General features: G+C 52.2%; 2 protein-coding genes across 10 annotated transcripts in view; one reads left to right on the plus strand and one right to left on the minus strand.

Moving 5' to 3' along the window:
• The window catches only part of LOC118001935 (mitogen-activated protein kinase kinase kinase 4), a 75,470-nt gene extending 69,825 nt beyond the window's left edge, over positions 1 to 5,645 (plus strand). For 4 of the 5 annotated variants that reach the window (XR_004676886.1, XM_034992117.1, XM_034992119.1 and 1 more), the window contains 4 exons: positions 850 to 972; positions 1,876 to 1,982; positions 3,381 to 3,560; positions 4,994 to 5,527. Coding sequence is in view for 3 of the 5 variants with exons in the window: in XM_034992117.1 (XP_034848008.1) it covers positions 850 to 972; positions 1,876 to 1,982; positions 3,381 to 3,560; positions 4,994 to 5,014 (431 nt within the window). In the remaining 2 variants the exon portion in view is untranslated. Of the gene's footprint in view, positions 1 to 849; positions 973 to 1,875; positions 1,983 to 3,380; positions 3,561 to 4,993 lie in introns of all 5 variants that reach the window. The other variant, XR_004676885.1, reaches the window with a different exon arrangement.
• Positions 5,646 to 13,053: 7,408 nt separating this feature from the next.
• Positions 13,054 to 20,506, minus strand: part of LOC118001936 (1-acyl-sn-glycerol-3-phosphate acyltransferase delta) — a 119,530-nt gene continuing 112,077 nt past the window's right edge. For all 5 annotated transcript variants that reach the window (XM_034992124.1, XM_034992123.1, XM_034992125.1 and 2 more), the window contains 2 exons: positions 16,022 to 16,220; positions 13,054 to 13,584 (listed from right to left, as the gene is read on the minus strand). In XM_034992124.1, the coding sequence (XP_034848015.1) occupies positions 13,490 to 13,584; positions 16,022 to 16,220 (294 nt within the window). In that variant the 3' untranslated portion in view covers positions 13,054 to 13,489. The remainder of the gene's footprint in view (positions 13,585 to 16,021; positions 16,221 to 20,506) is intronic.

A 20,506-nucleotide genomic window follows, 5' to 3' on the forward strand; every position in this document is an offset into this window, starting at 1 on the left:
ATGAAGAGAATTCCTCAGGGTCCTTGAATCAAGTCTGTTCACTTGTGTGCTTGTGATATTTTTTACGATTCAGTATGGCAAGTATGCAGATGTGGACTAGCTCCAGGGTCGTGAAGTTCGCACCGTAGAGTCCACTGTGGGGACCGTCTGTGCTGGGAGCACTCAGGCGCTGAGGACTATGTGCTAGACGTCAGCTCACTGTGTGACTGGCTGTCTAACTTGAGTGGCTCTGTAATGCTTTCTGAGAAAGGTGCCGTTGGACGCACAGTGCCGGCGATGTGTGGCCCCATTGGGGCAACAATATCTTGTAGCCTAGAGCTGCCTGGAGCCATGAGCAGTGACCCCAGAGTCCAGCTAGAGTCCGAGGGAAGCGTGTGTGTTGCTTTGAGAGACGTAAGGAGGCTCCGGAAGCATCTCTGCCGTCTCAGCGCGAAGTCAGCCCAGGGCAGCCTCAGCCAGGCCTGCAGAGAACAGCAGTGTGTGCGCACATTCTCACTGCACATTGCTTCCTGTCCCTGTTCGCGACTCTGGTCTTCAGACGAGGCCACCACAAGCCATTGTAGCTTACGAGTAACTCCTGTGGAAGGCTCTCCCTGTGTCTTCCGCGTTAGAATCTGTGCTGGTGTTTCTGTTCAAAGCTGTCTGTACTGATACGAAAATGTCTTTGCCTTGTATTCACATTTGTGAACAAGGCTGAAAATCTTTCTATGATTGTGCTTCGTAAGTCAGGTTTTATCAACCTTGACATTATTTGGTTTGTGACTCACACTCCTGGGAATTGGGGCTGCCGTGTAGCTGAAAATGCTGTCCGCGTGTTCCTGAGCCCGACGAGCGCTTGTTTGTTGTTAGGTGCCAACATCTTCCTCACCTCCTCCGGACTCATCAAGCTGGGCGATTTCGGATGCTCAGTAAAGCTTAAGAACAACGCGCAGACCATGCCGGGCGAAGTGAATAGCACGCTGGGGACAGCAGGTGGGGACTGGCTTGATTTGTCTTTGCCGAGGTGACTCACTGCAGCGCGCTTGCTGACTGGGCTTCCCGGCTCCTCTGTTGTCAGCACGGACCAGGGAGGAGGGAGGAGGGCTTTCGAGTACATGCTTCCATCTGCCAGCACGTCTCAGACGCACAAATTCGCCTCTGCCCCTGAAGTGGACGAGGGAGGAAAGGCCTCTCTTTCTTCCCAGAAAACCTATCTTTGTTGTTCACGTGGGGCTTATTAAAACTATTCTAGTCAAAACACAGCAGTATGTTAAATACAGCAGTATGGGTTGTTTTTTTTTTTAAGAACATAACGCTTTTATTGTCCAACACCTGTGACAATTCATGCCTCTCTAAAGGAGGCAGGAAGTTTGGAGCATTATTGGCCCTTTTAAAGGAAAAGGAGTGGGTAGGCACACCCAGAAGTCAATGAATATCTTAGCACACGGGAATGTGCTACCCGCGCAGCCAAGCCCATGCCTGGCAGGCTCCCCACCAGTCTGCTTTATTGTGCCTTTAAAAAGGGACTTGTCTATGTGGTGATTATTTGTTTTGATTGTTCAGTGTCATGGAATTTTACATCTTTTTTTGCACATTAAATTTCATATTTTACTGTGAATACAGTTTATCTGAAGATTTGCCATTCAAAAATTGTCCTTTAGGTAATAATTCAGCCCCTAAAATGTCCATTCAGAAAATTTATTTGAAATGTCTGTTAGTTTCAATGTTTCCTATTACGTAACTTGGAGAACGTCCTCTCTGCCCCCCGCCGCCCCAACAAATTAGTTGTTTCATTTACGTGGAGTACTACACAATATTAATTTCTTGCTTGGCTCTATTACTGTGGGGTGCTGTGTTTATAACCCATTTCTATCACCGTATCTGTGACTTTTAAAGCATACATGGCTCCTGAGGTCATCACTCGCGCAAAAGGAGAAGGCCATGGGCGTGCCGCGGACATCTGGAGTCTGGGGTGTGTCGTCATAGAGATGGTGACAGGCAAGGTAAGCAGAGCCCACACCTGGAGGAGAAACTCCCGGAGGGCACTTCACAGGAACAGAGCTGTAATTATGGTTTTATTAGCTATTATAAATACCATGGACACATTTTCTGCTAACTAGAGAACGTGACTAAATATAAAAGATGCGACCTATCAAAAGATACAGTAATGTGAAGACAAGTGACAAACTAGGAACCGAATACTTGTAAGATTTATGACTTAGAGAACTCTTAGGTGAGTGAATAAAAAATGTAGGAAGCTCAAGTGAAAACATGGAGAAGCAAGGCGCTACAGAAAGACGGGAAACTAGAAACTTCTGTCCACTCAAACACTAGCACGCGACTGCAATGTGACTCATGATTGCCAGCCTTGGAGGCAACAAGGTGTCCTTCCGTAGGTGAACGGATGAGCAAACTGCTAATCCAGACAGCGGGGTATTCTGCAGCAGTGACAAGAAATGAGCCGTCCAGCCCAGAGGACGACGCGGAGGAACTGTAATAGCATACTGCCGACGAGAAAGAAGCTAATCTGGAAGCGCCACGTGCATGCAGTGTGATTCCAACCACATGGCGTTCGGGCGAGGCAGAAGGAGGCAGGAGGAGGGTCAGCCGTTGGCAGCGGCTCCAGGAGAGGGAGGGAAGGATGGCTAGATAGAGCACAAGAATGTTCTGTATGATTGCCTATCTGAAAATTCCAAAAGTGTATCTTTTGATGAAAATACTGCTAATGAACAGCTATACAGATGTATAAAGGGACTGTTGTATGTGTGTATGGTGGTATCACTTATAAAGCAGAAAATGTAAGAAACCTCTCAAGTGTTATTAGTAATATATGTATTATACCTTGTGTAAGGTATAAAATGTATTATACCTTGTGACTGCTGAACGAAATAGCATTTTATTCTTATGTTTTATGATGTGTAATATAACCAGAGCTTTGCGCTTTTAGGAGTTGATGTTCATTATTCAACAAGGTGGCGTAGTGATGTCCCTCTGAGAGAACTGTTGAGTTTTTTATGTTTTGTTGACATTTTAGTATCATTTTATATATTACATTTTTTATTTGCATGACGGTGGCTTCTAGATAACGCTGCACTAATAGAACATCCAGATGGGGTAGGCAGACTGTGCTGACCAGCTGGTTTTGTAAATAAGGTTTTACTGGCATTCAGTCACACCCATCCATTTATGTATCTTCTGTGGCTGCAGTCAGGCCCACAGGAGGGGAATTGAGGTGCTGTGGCAGAGATTATGTGGCCCGCAAGCCTAAAATACTAATTGGCCCTGTGAGTAAAAGCTTGCTGGTCTCTGGGTATTTATTAACATTGAGATGCCTGAAAAGATTGGGTAGTTTCATTTTTTTATGGCCATTAAACCTGCTTTCCCCCCCCTTTTTTTTTTAGAGACCTTGGCATGAATATGAACACAACTTTCAGATTATGTATAAAGTGGGAATGGGGCACAAGCCACCGATCCCTGAAAGATTAAGCCCGGAAGGAAAGGACTTCCTTTCTCACTGCCTTGAAAGTGAGCCCAGGATGAGGTGGACGGCCAGCCAGCTCCTCGACCATTCCTTCGTCAAGGTTGGGCAGATAGCTGTGTAGTCTTTTTAATGTTTGAGTGTTTGAGTTCTGTTTGTATCTGGCACTGAAGGAAATTTGGAAACTTAGATATAAAATATCTGTATCTATATCTGAAATGGAAAGGAGCTAAATGTATTATGCCAGGGAATTTTGTATCTTTTTTTTTTTTCCAGTAAATGTTCATTGAGGTTCTCTGCTTGATCCATCCTGGTGTGCTTATGGTACACTTGGGACTGTTACATGGAATTTTAAATGGGACTGGGTGGAAGACATAGTTTCTACTCCTGAGAGTGTAGGGCTCAGTAGTGACGGAGCATTGTGTTCCGAGCTGGGATGAGGGCATGTACGCCATGCTGTCGGGTCACTGCGAAGAGCGATTTCATCCAGCCAGGCGATCTCAGCCGTTGTTGCTTTCTCTGGAATGAGATGCCTGAGCTGTTTGGGAGGGTGTGGGTAGGCCGGGCAGGGAGGTGTGGGTACGGCAGGCTAACGAGGGTGAGACGGTTGAGGAACTGTGTGTAGATGGATCACAGGATGTGGAAAATGGTCAAAGGTAAGGCTGCAAAAGTGAACAGGAGCCCCATGAAGGAGTTTCAGTTTTATGATAAGCATGACACGATTAAATGATGTTTTAGAATGATCCTTCTGGAGGCATAGTGGTTAGGAAGTTGCTGCTACAGCTAGTGGGCTGGGCATGGGAGGTTAGGGGCGAGTTATAAGTGATATTTAGGGGGTTAAAATGGCCATGACTGAATAGCTGATGGGATGAGAAAGGCGAGTAAGGGGAGGGGTCTAGCACTGCTTCCAGGCCCTGGCTTGGGTCCCCAGGTTAGAGACCCCGTCGGCCAGGAGGGGTGCAGAGGCAGCTGGCTGACGGTCGGGGCAGGGAGGTCATGGTTTCCTCTTCGGTATGTTATGGTTGAGGCGTGCTTGGAACGTCTGCTTCGGGATTTCAGACGGGCATGTAGGTAACGAGGGCTCACACCTGGGATTGAACAGGGCACGGATGCAGATCCAGAAGACAGCACATTGTTGGGAGAGTACTCCGAGGAGAAATGTGGTGAGAAGGGAACCCTGGGAAAGCTTCGCTGAAAGGGCCCTGCAGGGGAGCCCCTGACGGGGGGAGGGAAGGTGAGGAGAGCGGGGTGAGTGGAATTAAGGAACCAGTGGCTGGATTTGCTATGTAGATACCAGGGATTTGTAATTAAAAACACAGTCGTTTCTTTGTTGAGACAGTTTGTGTCAACTCGATACTGTACAGATGCGTTCTGCAAGGTGCCCTCAGTGGCCAGTTGGCCAACGTCACCGGCTGCACGAGCTGAGCCTGCCGTCGGGCCGGCTCCGAGCCGGGGTCCTCGAGGCGGCGGTGACTTAACCTGTAAGTCGTGTGCCTGCCGCCCATGGGCTTCAGCTCTCTCCTGCCTCTCTCGCAGGTCTGCACGGATGAAGAATGAAGCTCGTCGGTCCGCGGCCTGGTAGTGTGTGTGCTCGGAGAGTTCTCGTAATCACTACTGTATGTAATATTTACATAAAGACTGTGCTGAGAAGCAGTATAAGCCTTTTTAAGCTTCCAAGACTGAAGGCTGCACAGGTGACAGGCGTCACTTCTCCTGCTGCTCCTGTTTGTTTGACGTGGCCCGGGGCCCTTCCGAGTGACGGGTCCACGAGGTAAAGACGCTGCATGTTAAGTGCCATTACTACTGTCCACGGACCGTCGCTCTGTCACCTGCTTCTCGTGGGACTGAGAACCGTGACATCAGCGTAGTATTTTGACCTTCCTGGGTTCAAAAGCAGTTGTAGTGTTATCAGGTGTCCTGGGCCTTGTTGTGAAACTCTTGTTTGTCGAGTGCACTGACTGTGAAACCTTACCTTTTTGTTGTTGGCGGCAAGCCACAGGTTTGTTATGCAAAGGCTGATTAATGAAATTTAAGAAAAAGGTTCTTTTTTCAATAAATGGTTTATTTTAGGAAAGCCCAGTTATATTGTCTTCTACTGGCTGTCAGCTTCAGAGCCAACACATTATCTGAGACCGAGGTCCGCCACTCCGTTCACGGGTTCCTGTACAGAAGGGGGCGCAACCAGATGCGCTAGAGGGGAGCCCTGGGTTGGGGGCCCCGCAGGATGGAGGATCTCCTTGCTGAGAAGCCCGAGGGGCTAACGGAAGGGCCACCGCAGATGCCGGAGGCCCCTTTAGAGTCTCTTACGGTCCGCTGGCAGAGGAGGCTGGGGGACAGTAGAGACACTACGTGCTGGAAGCCGTTGACCTTTAAACCAGGACGCGCCAGTGCGAGGTCAGTGTTAAGTGCGGCTGAATGACGTCTTGACAAGGAAGCATCTTTTTCAGCATGTCAGCGTTTCAGCAGTTTTCTAAAATAGCCCAAGGTATATGTCATTGATGGTGTTCTTTAGCTTCTTTTCGCTATTAAATTTTTAAAAGATTGACCTTAGAGCTTCCTGAACTCTTTTGAGAAGCTTACAGACTCCCTCCTGACCCCTAGCAGCTGCCTCGGGGTGAGGCATCTCTCAGGCACGACGCACTCACCTTCCCTCCAGGGCACTGGATCCTCTCCAAGAAGTTAAGGGATGTGTAGACACTGAGAATTTTGTTAAGCTCTCAGTCCTTTCAAACAGCTTTTCGGGGTGCGATTCACACAGTCTCGGACGTGTCCGTTCAGTGATCGTCCGTGTACTTGTGCGGCTGTCCTTCCCGGTCCGCCTGAGGACATCCTGCTGGAAGGAAGGCCCGTGTCCATCTGCAGTCGGTCCCCACCCCTGCCCCTGGCCTTGGGCGACCCCTGACCACCTCTGTCTCTCTAGATTCGCCTACTCTGCACATTTCACTTAAGTAGAACTTCACCGTCTGTGGTCTTTGCTATCTGGCATCTTTCACTTGGCACGGTATTTCTGAGGTCTGTCCACGTTGTAGCACACATTGGGACTTTATTCCTTTGTACATATGTGTTCCTTGCTACGTACTTTATTCCTTTGTACTGCTGAACGCTCCAGTGTGCAGAGATGCCACACATTTTATTTCTTCATCTCCTGGTTCCATTTTTTGTTTATGATGCATCATGCTGCTCTGAACATTCATAAGCAAGTCTTTGTGTGGCCAGGTGTTTTCGTCTCTCTTGGGAGTGGGACTTCTGGGTCATGTGGCAAATCCATGTTCAATATTTTAAGAACCTGCCAAATGGTTTCCAGTGGCTGCACTGTCCTGCATTCCCAGCAGCGCCATGTGAGGGTTCTCGCCTGTCCACAATCTCCCCTGGGGCTTGTCCCTGTCTTTCTGATGATGGCCACTCTACGTGAGATGGTAGCTCACTGTGGTTTTGATCTGCATTTCGCTCATGGTGGTGAACATTGTTTCTTGTGTGTGTTGGCCATTTATTTCTCTTTGGTGAGATGTCTGTTCAAGTCTGTTGCCCATCTTTTAATTGGGTTGTTTGTCTTCTTATTGAATTATAAGAGATTTTTATATGTTTTGGATACAAGTCCTTTACCAGGGATATGATCTAGTTTTTTTCTCTCGGTCTGTGTCTTGTCTTTTTTCACTTTCTTAAGGGTGTCTTTTGAGGCACAAAAGTTTTTAATTTTGAAGTCTTGCTTATTAACTTGTTCTTTATGGCATATGCTCTTTAGATCGTATCTAAGAAAACATTACCTGACCCAAGGTCACGAGGATTCACATTTACGTTTTCTTCTAAGAGTTTTATAGTTTCAGCTCTTACATTTAGATTCATCTATTCATCTATTTTTAGTTAATTTTTGTGTATGAGATCGATAGGGTTCACTGTGCACTTGAAGGAATTCATTCCCTAACTACAGCTGTGGACAGGACAAAAAAGTGTGAGTCTCTGCTCCACCCCCCACTGTCCCTGTTGTCCGCAGGCAGCTCAGGGAGCCTTGGCCTTTTTGCCTCAGATGCGCTTAGCTAGCTCATTGTAGACCTGGCCTATCCTGGCAGGGTGTGGGGTTCTGTAGTTTTGTGATGTTATTTTGTATAAACTTTAAAAGTCCGAGCCACCCTGTAGTAGTTCATCAACTTTGTCAATATTCTCCACTGCTTTCCTTCCTCATATTTGCAAACATACAGATGGAATGGCATCCTGAAACTCCATTGGTGACTTCTGCGAATTCCCTGAAACCTCTGGGAACCATCTGGCTAAAGACTACAAACTTTAAGAAAGAGTGCAATTTGTGTCATTTAATTCATTTTTCAAATTCAAGGGGATTATTATTTAGCAATCCTAACTTTGTACTGATTCTTCCCTTAAAATTCAACAGAACAGAAATGCCAGAAATTTCAAAAATATCTAGTTCCTTCAACATGTAAATCAAGACTGTGCTTTTGTTTGAAAAAAAAAGTGATAAAGGTAAAAATCTTGAGTCTTACCCAGTGGAACGCTTTACTCACACAGCCCTAGGAAACTTTTCTAGATACTGAAAAGATCTAAAGGTGCTTAATAAGTGCTTTTCAAACAATTCAGAACCTTAATATTAAAACAGGACAAGGCTGCAGGGGCTGAAGACTGACTCGGTTGGAACTGCTTATCCTTTCCTGGAGAAAAGCTTTGCTTTTTTTACTGCTAACTCTGAAACTTCAACATACTGACTGTGTATAACATTCTGGATTTTATTTTGGCCTAATTGCACTTAAGAAAGGTTCTTATTTTTACTTTAGGAAAGGGCATCAAGAGAAGACAGGGCCATTTCAGTTACTGAAGCGCCTAAGTCGGTGCTCCGTTCACTTCGTCGGCCTCCCCTGAGCGCCTGGGGACTCGGTACCCGGAGGGGCCCGGAGCCCAGCCCTGCCCCGCCGAGGTGCCGCTCTGAGAAGGAGACCTACGCTAACTATTTAGAAGCTTCTCATACTCTGTTTCGGACACATTACCTGTCCGTGACAAAGGCTGCGAAGGGGGACAGAATGTCATGGGTCAAGAGAAGCAGGAATATGTGCTCGGTCCTCTACTGTCCCCTCAAGTCTGCAGGACCGTTGTGTTAGGACAGACAGCCTTGAAACATCTGAAGTGGTTGGTTTTCGTTCACATTTGTGGAAACTCTGGAAATACTCAAACCCCAAGGCAGGGTGGCAGGAGTGCGTTAGAGATTGGGATACTCGTTCATTCCTGGTTGATGGGTCAGGCGCTGTGCTGCTTGGGGCGCTCGGTGCTGCCCGAGCCTTCCCCTGGGCTCCTTTCGGAGGGTGGAGGGGCTGGCCCTGAAAAGGGACTTGCCCTCTTGTCTAGCATGTTGATCAAGGAAGTAAGTTGAGCCTCATTCATCCTGGCAAAAAAAAGTTAAAAAAAAAAATTGTTTTAAAATGTTTTTTTGATTAAATCTCTGAAGATGCTTTTAGGAAATGCAGCCAGTCGTGTACGTGCACAGCTGCCGTGTCTTTCTGTGGGTGGGGAAGAACCCAACACGAGGGGCTTCGGCGGCCGGCCTGGCAGCCCTGAGTGATTGCTTGGCAAAGGCAGCAGACGACCTTGAGTCTTGACCCTGGGGGGGGCGGGGGCTGCTGCACAGGCCAGTGTGTTGACCCGAAGTCATTTGTCTTAAGAGCCTTCCCATTTGGGGCGCCTGGGTGGCTCAGTCGTTAAGCGACTGCCTTCGGCTCGGGTCGTGATCCCAGGGTCCTGGGATCGAGCCCCACATCGGGCTCCCTGCTCCACGGGAAGCCTGCTTCTCCCTCTCCCACTCCCCCTGCTTGTGTTCCCTCTCTCACTCTGTCTCTCTCTGTCAAATAAATAAATAAAATCTTAAAAAAAAAAAAAAAGAGCCTTCCCATTTCACAAATGCAGCAGCTACAGCCTGTCTCCTAGGGGGCCGAGAGGAAGGACACCCTTGTGGCACGGCGCTGAGCCCACAGGGAGAGCCAGCTTTTGCCCCCAAACCTGGAAGTCCTTTCCCAGCCGAGGCAGTCCCCGTGTCTCATTCCAACAGGAGACTTTAGAACCGTTTTTGTTTGGAGGAAGAGCATTTATGAGAACAAGAGGCAGCTGTATGAGCAGCCCGCCGGCCAGAGCCTCATCCTTGCCGCCCCTCATTCTCCGCAAGCAGAGCGTGAGCACCGTTTCGGTTAAGGCTGTAAGACACACTTGTGAAAGGAGGGGAACACTGGCCACCCAACGGGACGGCCTGCGGGACCCGAGGCCCCGGAACCCGGGACTCACCCTGCCAGTGTCCCGGGCCGCCCGGTCCCTGTGGTCTTTTCAACACAGGCAGCAGCTCACACGGCACTGACATTCCTCCTGTGGTCGCTCCGGAAACTGGCGGGCCCCGGGTATTTGTTCTTCTCACTTGAGCCCAGCAAATACGTGGATGGTCTGAGCAGTGCTTTGGGGCAAGCTGGGTGAAACCTCGTGTTGAGCAGGGAACAGGTACCCTGCAGAATTTTCCCTTTTGTCCATATTTATGAGTAAGTCCTAAAGCCTCAGCAAAGCCGAATCTGTCTTGCATGGGGGCGAGCCGGACCACTGTTCGGCTCCATCAGGAGAGAACCCAGAAGCTGCCAGGGCCCCTTTTGGTGACTGTCACGTCATCCCTTCCTACATCACCCTTCCTGGCTGATTGTCGTTGGATTTTACATCTAAATCACTGTCGTTCAGATCCACTTACAGGCATATTAGGAAAAGATTAATGTGTGTAATTTTTAAACACCAGTAGCTACTTGTACAAGGTTTTGCATGCATTTATTTAGAGAATACAGCAGTCAAGAGATAACTCCGGGGGCGCCTGGGTGGCTCAGTCGTTAAGCGTCTGCCCTCGGCTCAGGTCATGATCCCGGGCTCCTGGGATCGAGCCCCGCATTGAGCTCCCTGCTCGGCGGGGAGCCTGCTTCTCCCTCTCCCACTCCCCCTGCTTGTGTTCCCGCTCTCGCTGTGTCTCTCTCTGTCAAATAAATAAATAAAATCTTTTTTTTTTTTTAAAAAAAAGATAACTCCAGTACTACTATGTGATCACAGGAGAAAGGTTGTGTTCTCTCGAAAAAAAAAAGGAAACAAGGTGAGAGACTAACTCACAGAGTGTGTTAGTTCGTCCTCCACGGTAACTCCTGTCCACTCAGCAGTCACCGAATCGGTCCACTTGCCCAGCTGCAAGCTGCGTTTTGGATGGCTGGTGTTTTTAGTAAAGAAAGTCACTCTGGGGGCTTGGTTTCCTACAAGTGCATCAGACTCCCTGCCTCAAAGCTTTAGGGAAGTCTGGAAAGTGGCCATCGCTCTCCAGAGTGCAGGAAGATGATTTTTCTCTTCTACGTCGGATCTCGGAGCTGGCTCTGAGCAGGGCTGACCCAAGCTACCATGAGATGAAAGTGTTAGGACACGAAGCTCTTTGCCCATGACGCACCTCCAGGGACTAACACTCACTACAGGTGGCTTAACCTCCATGGGGCTTTAATTCTGTAAGAAATCTATATCCTGGGAGGGTTAGGGGGTCCAGCGCGGGTCTCTCCAGGGCACTGTGCTCATCTCTGCCATTACGGGAACAGGGGCAGAAGGGAGGCCAGCTGCCCACACCTCCTAACAAATTGCTTCTTCGTGGGAGGGCCAGACAGCTGAAAAGATGGCAGGATGTGTCCCCAGACTACCACATTCTCTTGCGACCTAGGCAGTTGTGAGGAGCGCTGATGAGTTCTTTTCCCAGGGGAGTATTTTGCCTGCCTTCCTCCGACCTGGACCCACAGCGCTGGTGAGCAGCCTGCCTTTGCTCGCGTGTTAGGTTCTAGGGCCAAGGCTGGGTATATGTTATTAGTGCTCGATCACTATATTCATGGGGGGAGTGACATATTTTTGGACACCTCAGGGTTGTTCCTGAGCATTTTGCGAAGTCGCAGCAGGGAGGCAGCTTTCTACTCTCTCATCCCTTCTGTGTTTAGTGCTTCAGGATTCGTAAAGCGTCTTCACATACACGGCCTCATTTTACCCTTGAAACAACCCAGGAGGCAGGTATGATCGCCCTCATTTTACAAATGGGGAAACTGGGACTCGAGGTAAGATGGCTCACCCAAGGGCTTAGACCACGAGTGAGCTGCAGAGTGCCGGGGCGGTGGGGGAGTGGGGGGGGGCCACGCAGCTGCGGCCAGGACCGACCCCCCTGACTGCCTTGCTCGGCTCTGCTGTGGAGCGAGGAGTCCCTGGCGCAGAGCAGTCCCCACATCCAGGTGCAGGCGGACATACGGGAATGTGGGTACAGACGCCTGAGCTGCGCCCAGGGCCTGCAGTGGTCATCCCCGTGCTCCTGCCCACGAATCTCCGTCCTTTTGCTCTGGGGGAGACTGTGTTTGAAACCCACCTGTGGCCTGACGCAGGGTGCGCAGATGCGTGGGCTCATCACCCCTGCTCTCAGGGATGCTTGCAAATGTCAGCTCAGGCTCTGGCCTCACCGAAACTCCCTTCCCACAGCTAAGCCAGAATCTGTTTCTCTGTTCGCTCCTGCAGTTCTTGTCAATGATACGTTATTATCCCTTCAGCAGAGAGAGCTGCTCTCGGGTGTTCTCCGAACTCCCTGGCTTGCCTAGTTCCATTGTGCTTGGGAAACCCTTGGTGAGTAAATGAGCAAACCCTCTAAAAACGTGACTCTGAATAGTTTATGCCCAACTTTTGGATGGAAGTTTGTCCCTTCTTCTGTGAGCATAGCGACGAAGAACTCTGTCCCAGCAGCGTGTAGCTGTGCACAGGGAGAAAGCCTTCTGCTTACCTCGTGTGCCCCTAAATCCCCACCAGTGTGAACGCCATCAGTGCCTTGGCCTGAGAGGACAGCGTGTCCCGTAGCTAAGTGTTTTCCGCCAGAGATATTACTGCTTGTCTTTCATGTTGTGCATGTGGCCCCTTTGGACTGGCACAGTTTGCAGAGGTCCAGCATGTGGTCCTTACTCCAAAGAAGGCCTCGCGTGTCAAGGAGCAGCCCTCTTTCGTGGTGTGAGAGTCTGGGCTCCCGGAAGAAGAGTGGATGCCCAGGGGGTCCTCATACGCCGGTGTTTACTCCGGTCTGACCCTGCTCAGAGGAATACCTTGGCTCCTGCACGAGCCTGTATTGGTTTGGGGGACCCAGGTTCTACCTGCTCCTGAGATGAGCAGTGCACTTAAAGTCATTTCTCAAATGGCTGCAAGATGCCTGCCCTTTATTTTTCCGTTCAGGTTCTTCAGGGAATTGCCCACCCCTTCAAGACGTGGGCCAGGGAGGCTCCATTGCCAGCAGATTGGGAAAACCAAAGCTGCCTTACAGGGCCTCTCACTACGTCCAACAGACGTGCTCAGCTCGTCCCCCAGCACCTGCCGTATCCCTTAACCGCCCCCCCCCCCCAGGTTCCTGCACCTGTGTCTGTGGCCGGGGGGCCCCATCCAGCACCCCGCCCCCCGTGTCCTGAGCCCACCCCGCTCCCTCCAGGCAGCGCTGCTGGGTCACTGCCTTCCAGAACCCCAGAACAACGGCAGAGGGCGGAACGGGAGGATGGAGCAGTCTGTGGAAACACATAGCACAGGGAGCCAAACAGTTTGTTTTTTTGGAGGCATAATTTAGTCATCTTACCTAAAGCGCCTTTCACTTTTTCGCAATCCAGTACAGAAAACTCAGCACCAAAGAATGAAGGGGAACCCTCTGTTCCCCATCCCTGCCCTCCCCCTGTGCCTCAGATCCCCTCTGAATGATGACAAAATAAGGCTCACACTCAACCGCACATCATTCTGACTTATATGTATCCTTTCCCTTACACGCACACACACACACTCACACTCAAAAAGAAAATCAAAACCCACTTAAGCATTATGGGGGGATAAAAGATTTAAGAACATCTTCCTCCCCATCTGGCATGGAGACCAAACTGCCTTCCCAGCAGGGGCTCACCCCGCTTCGTCCCTGGGTCCCACTAAGGATGGCTGGCAGCGTCCACCAGTCCCCAAGGGCCCCTCCGGGCGCTCATGTGTCTGGGGTCAGTCGCTCCGTTTCTGCTTGCTGTCGATGTTGCCGTAGGCAGAGCCCTTGTCGATTTCTGTCACACCAATCATCCATCGAACTCCCATAGAAGCTGCAGAAATGGGAAGCGCGGGGAGTTAGGAGCCCCCGGGGGACTCTGCCGGGGAGAATGCAGGGAGGCCGGCTGTCGGCAGACCTCAAGCAGCAGCTGAGATCTCGCCAGCTAACTTGGGGCCCAGGGCATAATCCCGCTGGAGTTCTCCTGGAGCATGGGCATCAGACTAAGTGACATTAAAACAAACAGCGAGGCTGTTCTGCTGGTGGGTTTTAATCCTTCAACCCTTCGAGGTTGCTAAGCCACACTCCACTGTACACGAGGCTTACAGAATTCCTCTGCTTGTTATACTGGCCCCCAAGGCAAAGAGGATGCTTTTGCAAATGCAGGGCAGGAACTTAATAAACACCCTTCAGCGAAGCTGGATAACCTACCAGGAACCTGGAGAGTGCAAGAGCCCAAATGTCTATGTAGTGTCCAGCTCTGCTCTTGGGGTAAGAGAGCTATGAACGGGGAAAAGCCCCTGGCTGCCAGCGGGATGGGCCCAAACAGAGACCAGGAGGGACCCTCGTGAGCCCGGCAGAGCCACCAGGAAGCTGGACAACAGGGCCGAGGTCACACGCTGCAGTCGAAGGTGCTGTCTCGGGCACGGCAGACTCGGTGAGCTCCTTCAGGGCAGGAGCACGTCTGAGTCCCCTGAGGAGCCCAGCACCAAGCACGTAATACACATTTCAGAGTGGATAAATGGCTGATAACTGAAATCCCCGCGTGCAAAAGCACTGTGGTCTGCGAACCGTCCCTCAGACTCACGTGGAGCCGACGGGCGAGCGCAGCCCAGCCCGACGAGGCCCGGGCGTCCCTGGGCCAGTTACAAACGGGCAGTCCTAGGAGGGCCTGTCCCAATACTAGAGCCACCATGCGGCGGCGGTGATGACATTGGAGAACCAAGGGGTGCGAAAGACATCGACTCCATTGCTCAGAGGCCTGGGAAGGGGAACGAGACCCAAATACCGACATCCCGGGCAGAGTGTAGTGAGGCTCACAGCTGATGAGGCACTGGTCTGTGGGCTCAGGGCAGTCAGCTCCTCTGAGCTCCCGGAGACCCCGTTCCGTGGGAAGGGTGTCCGGCCCCCGTTTGGGCATGCACTGCACACCCTCATCACCAAGGAGCCCCACTGAAGGCGGATAGGCTCAGTCTGCTCCCCTCCCTCCGGGGACCCCGACAACTGCAGCTCCTGGCACCTGGCCAGCACATAGCAGCCCTCGGGGGGCGGTCCTCTGGCCTGTGTTGGGGGAGTTAAATTATTAGAAACGGGTTTTCTCCTGCACCCTCTTCTTTCTACACAGGGCAGGTAGTATTTTAATTTTCAGCATTAAAATACATTTTTCATTTTAAAAAAGATGACAGTAGGATCTACTTCAAGAATAGCAGCCAACTTGCCTATTGCAAACAGTCTAGAATTGGTTGGCTTGATCCAAAAGAAGGAGCTAGGTTTTGTGTGTTGTGAGGTGTGTAGGTGGCCACAATTTATTAGGTGAAAACTGCACTAGGGACAGTCCATCTGTGTATTTATGCATATATGTCTGAGTCCAGAAGAAGGTGCACCAAACTGTTAATGATGATTCACCTCTGGGGCGTAAGCTCAAAGGGGAATTCTGTCCCGAGACACTTCCAGTTTTATGCACTTCTGTGTGTTGGCGTCTTCTGAGCATTCAGTCAGCACCTGTGTCTTTTGCTGGAATAACTGAGCTACGTCCATTTGAAACAAGCACACAGATCACTGCATGCTTTGACTCCATGCCATGTCCTCTTGGTCTCAGGAAGGCAGGGCACACTCTGCCCGTGCTTTCCAGAGTCTCAAAGGAGGACACGTCCTCCTCAGACTCCAGGGAAGGGTACATTCCAGAGGGGCTGGCCGTGAAATGGGGCTGCCCCTCCCAGGGAATCCTACCAAGCTCCCCGCCGCCGGCTGCCTCACTTCAAAGACCAGCGGCAGTGTGCAGGGAACCCTGGGGCTGTGAAGAGACCAAAGTAGTCTGAAACTCCTGGTCAACGAAGTCGGTGTGGATTAATGCAAGGCTGCTCCCAGACCTTTCTATTCGATGCCGGGCAAGTGGCATCCGCCTTCTAGAAGCACTCGCACTTCCCCAGAGGGGCCGGGACCTGCTCTGAATGGCCAGGAGCCTTTGCCCAGTGCTGCTGGGCCCGGAAGGAAGGAATGATGAGAGTGAGCAGAGCTGAGCGGTCGCTGCTGCCTCGCCGAGCCCCAGGGGGAGCAACCACAGGTGAATTCCTCCAGGCCTGGGATTCTGGGTGTGTTTGACCGTGAGTCCTGCAAGCTAGTTTTCCCTGGCCGTCTGCAGGCTGTGCTTCCTGTTCCTAGACGCTGCGACACCTGGCACGACTGTACCCGCCCTTCTGCCTCCCCCTGTCCCCCCGTCAGATGCTCCTCACGGCAGCATGGCTGGGGCAGGGCTCTTGCTCTCTGCTTACCCACAAAGAAGACGAGGGCGAAGCTGGCCAGGGTTAGGGAAGACCCGCTGCTGATCATGTTGATGAGGAACCGGAAGAAAGGGTAGAGCAGTAGGGAGGCCCAGAACAACCAGTTGATGAGCGTCCAGGGCCGCCGGGGGGGCACCATGGCTGTCTCTGGGAAGGTGCCCGTCCTGTAGTACTCCTCCTGGAAGGCATCCTGGGGACAGAGAGGCGACCCTGAGGCACTTTGCTCGTGCATGACACCGCGCTCGTGCAGGCCCTTCCCGGGGCACCGGGGGCTGCTGTGAACTCAGCAGAACCAGGGTGGGGGGCCGCAGCACCACCCCAGCGGCATCTTGCAGGCGCCTGAGGGGTCTTCCCAGCACTGAATTTGGCGTCCCCTTCCCACAGTGACACAGAGGCGGGACGTCACAGCTCTGCCTCTAGCCCAGGCGTAGGAGCTCGAGCTTTGGTGCCAGGCCAGCCCGGGTCCATCCTAGTCGGCTCCTCGGTACTTACCTGCCTCTGGTCGGGTGGCCGGCCTCTGCGGCCCAGCTTCTGGTCGGCAAGAGGGGCATTACTGCCTGCCCCCCAGAACGGGCCAGTGGAGAACGAACGAGACACCGAAACTGCCCTCAGTAAACGCCCGCAGAACAGACTAGAAGAACCCTGAGCCTCGGGCAGAGCCATGAGCTCGCCCTCTTGCACCTAACCCACGACAGCATGGCACTGCCCAGCAGCCCTGTGAAGTGACTGTCGAGACAGCCGGGTGGTCAGCAGGCCCCTGACCTGACAGGTTGGAGCACCTTCTCTCATCGGTGCCCGACCTGAGATTAAATACAGGAGGCCCCCCTTGTCTGCAGATACCCCGGCTTCTGGACCACCAGCGGCCGCTGCTGACTGGGACCGTGGATGAGGGGACCGCCTGTCCCTGAGTGTGTGTGTGTGTGTGTGTCACCGAGGAGCCTGCAGGGGTCTCGGTCGGGCACGGGGCGCACCAGGGAGCCCCGAGGCCGGGCCTGCGCAGCGAGCACCCTCCAGCGGCTCCCGGGAGACCCCAGGTGCTGCTTGGTGGCCATGGGAGTGAGTGACACCACGGGGCCGGGCGACAGGCAACAGGGCCAGAGAGACCCACTCCAGGATAGCAGCACCGTCCCTGGGCACCGTGTGGCATGGGGGCCGGCGACTGGCAGCCACGGGGACTTTGCCCGCTTCTAAGTATCAGCAACAAACTAAAATATCCTGAAAGCATCCTGGGGGCTGACAGCGTGCACGCTGAACAAAACCCATCTCTGGGTCACGGGGGGCCCCCGTCAGAGCCTGGTGTTCCAGTTGTCCAAAGAGTCGAGTTTCCTGGAAAACGAGCTTCCACCTACCTGGAACTTACACCCGAGGTGCCCAACTTCTCCCTTTAACAGCCTGAGAGAGCAATCTCTAAAAGAGACCATACTTCTCTTTTTTCCCCAATCAGGAGGTACTGAGTAATATGCTTTTGTCACCACGGAGAGTCATTATTAAAATGAGTCCCCAGAGCCTGTGGCTGACGCAGACAACCTCTGGGGAAGCGACAGTGACCTGTCCAATGCCCAGAGCGACGGCCCCTCACTTTGCCAAGGCCGGCCATGAACCTGGGTGATTTTTCTCATCCCAGGGTACAATAACAGGAGCCCAATAACTCGGTAAGGGGGGTGCTTCGGGCTGAATGCTTGTGTCCCCCCGGAATCTCCATGTGGAAGCCTAATCCCTGGTGTGCTGGGCTCGGGACACTCAGGCTCCTGATCTGGCCCCCGAGCCCGTGAGATTTACAGGCCACCCGGTCTCTGGCCCTTTGACATAGAAGCCTGACGGGACTGAGACGGGGCGGCGTACTTCCGGGCCTTTAAAAAACAGCTTTATTGAGGTGTCATTTACATACCATCAAACTCCCCCATTTTAAAAACGGGACTTTTTTTTTTTTTTTAATTCTTTTGCTTAAGAGTTTTGATAGGTACCCGTCTACTGTGATGTTTCTTCGGGGAACCTGTCTGCTTTTCCCGTCTCGGGCCAGAAAGACACTCGCTAAAGCCAAAAGTTATTTGTGCCTCCAGCAAGAGGAAAAAGCACCCCCTTTCCTAGGGGTCCGAACTCATTCACTCCAGAGTTTTCTTTTTCTCTGTTTTGCTTAGAAAACTGAATCTCTCCCCAAGACCCCTCACTGCCCCCCAGGGACTGGTGCCGTAGCCCTTGCTGGCCTTCCAGGGGCGTCACTGTGGCTCTGTGACCTGCAGGGTGGGACAGGGAGCGCCTGGCCGGGGCCCGATGTCCGCTCCAGCAGCAGGACCTTCCTGGCCCCTCCCGGCAATGTCACGTCCTTTGCGATCAAGTCTGCCCCACGGGGAGATGGCCGGGGTTAATGATGCTTCCATTTTTTGTTGCCATCTGTTAGCATTGCGTGGCATAGGGTAAGCTGGAATTGGGGAACGTATTTAGTGAAAGGGGAATTTGTTTCCAGAAAGAAATCTCAACCCCGAAGTCTAAAGGGGGAGATGCTCCCAACAAAGGACAAACCCCTGAGTGCTCAGAGTCTGCAGCACATAACAAGCCCCGAGACACGGCACCAAAGGCCAGGCCGTCCTCAAAGAGCTGGACCGGCTGGCTCCGCAAAATAAAATGTCTTTGCTAAGTCCCTGGGGGAGAAAGGAGGGAGGGAGGGGCAGAGGGAAGAGCAGAGAAAGAAAGAGAGGGACAGGAGGTCAGAGCTGGCTCCCCTGTCAGCGGGCCGGGGCAGGAGGGACCCTTCAGAGGACAGCGCTCCCCGTGCAGGCAGACCTCAGGCCCGAGCGTGTTGTGTGCAAAGGCCTGCACCACGGGGCCCAGCCGGAGAGCCTGCCGCCACTCCAAGGAGCAGTGCCCTCGGGGTCCATGCAGAAGCCATCGCCAGCATGGAAAACCCTTCGTTCTTGTGCTTGAAGCATTGCCTGCTGGCTTCTGCACCCCACACAGAGCAGCTCCCAACCGCGGCCCCCGTGGACCCTCCACACCCACAGGACAGCTCGGACGCCGCTTCCTTCACCCGCTTTCAGCGTGCACCATTAATGGCTAATTCCTCATCCCTTCGGCAGACTTCAGACTGCCAGCCAGCGGAGTAAGGAAGTAACAAGTCAGAAATGAAAAGTCAGAATTGGTTCACACCATATCATGGGGTAACCATGATGGCTCAGGGGAAAAGCGATTTGGGCACTGCCGTTGTCCCCAAAGAGATCATGGGAGGTCACGGGTGGTTTCCCGAAGCCCCCACCCTGCAGCCAGCGGCGGTCCTGGATGCTGACAGGCCATCAGCGTTGTGCCTTTTCTAAACGCTAAATCTGTTCCACTTAAAGGACGGCCCCATTTTCAGAGATGATGCCCTTCCTACTTGAGAGTATTAAAATGGCAGCGGTAGATAGTGGATTTCTTTTTATGTTCCTGCCTGAACAGAATGAAACATTGCCACGTCCCTGTTTGGCCGCCCAGCACCCCCTCCCACACTTTGCAGACACTTTACTTGTCCGTGAAAGCAAAGCCAGAGAATTGCTGCCCCGAAGTCCAAAGCTCAACGTCAGCAGAACTGTCTTTCAACACCATGCATCTGAAAGGTGACGCTTAACACAGAACCCCACTTTGGCAAGCGTGGTGGGGCACCGGGATTTCTGGTACACAAAGTCCCAGGCCCATCGAGGCTCCTGAGGGGACAGGGCTGCCACAGAAACGACAGGATGCTGGGGTTCCTCCCCGTCTGTTCACAGTTCCTCTTGGAGGCACCGCTGACCCCTCCTGCTCACTGCTCAGGTGGCCTCTCTGGGGAAAAGGCCAGCCTCCCAGGTCTGCTCATAGACGTGGCCCGTAGGGAGATGGGAGCTGGGCATGTCACTCTCTGGACCTCAGTTTCTTTGCACCAGATGATCGTTTTGAGAACCCCTTCCAAACTGAACCCTATCATTTTAATGCATATGTAGTTTAGAGAAAAGCCTCTGGAGAGACCTCATCAGGAAGGAGAGGTGGCTCTTCGCTGAACGCCCAAGTGGTTCGGGTCACACAATGGCCACCAGTCTCCCGCCTCAACACAGCAGAGAACGGGCCCGTGGAGAAAAACCTCCTTTGCTTTGGTGGGTTTGAGGCCCGCGTTTGTTAGATTTGTTTGTGTGGTTCTTTGCGAAAGCATTCCTTTCCGAGGCCTTAGCGCATGTTTCTTCTCGCTAATAGTGACATGTTTACCGCCCAGATGATTAAACCAGAAAACAGCACAAGGAAAAATGCCGCCCCGTGCGTGAAACCAGAGGAAAAGAATATATATCGTTGGCGTGTTTCTGTCAGGCCCAGGCCTGTAGCAGCACAGAACCTTCCCAACTGGGAACCCCGTTTAAAAGCATCCGCAGTACGTTTCCAAGCACGGGCCCACAGGCCATGGGTCTGAGGCGGCCTCTGAGAAATACGCATTTCTAGGCCCCCCCGGACCTACGGGGTGAATCTCCGAGGCTGAGGGGG

The sequence above is a fragment of the Mirounga leonina genome, unplaced genomic scaffold (genome assembly GCF_011800145.1).
Source record: "Mirounga leonina isolate KUSES-001 unplaced genomic scaffold, KU_Mleo_1.0 Mir_55, whole genome shotgun sequence".
Lineage (NCBI taxonomy): Eukaryota > Metazoa > Chordata > Mammalia > Carnivora > Phocidae > Mirounga > Mirounga leonina.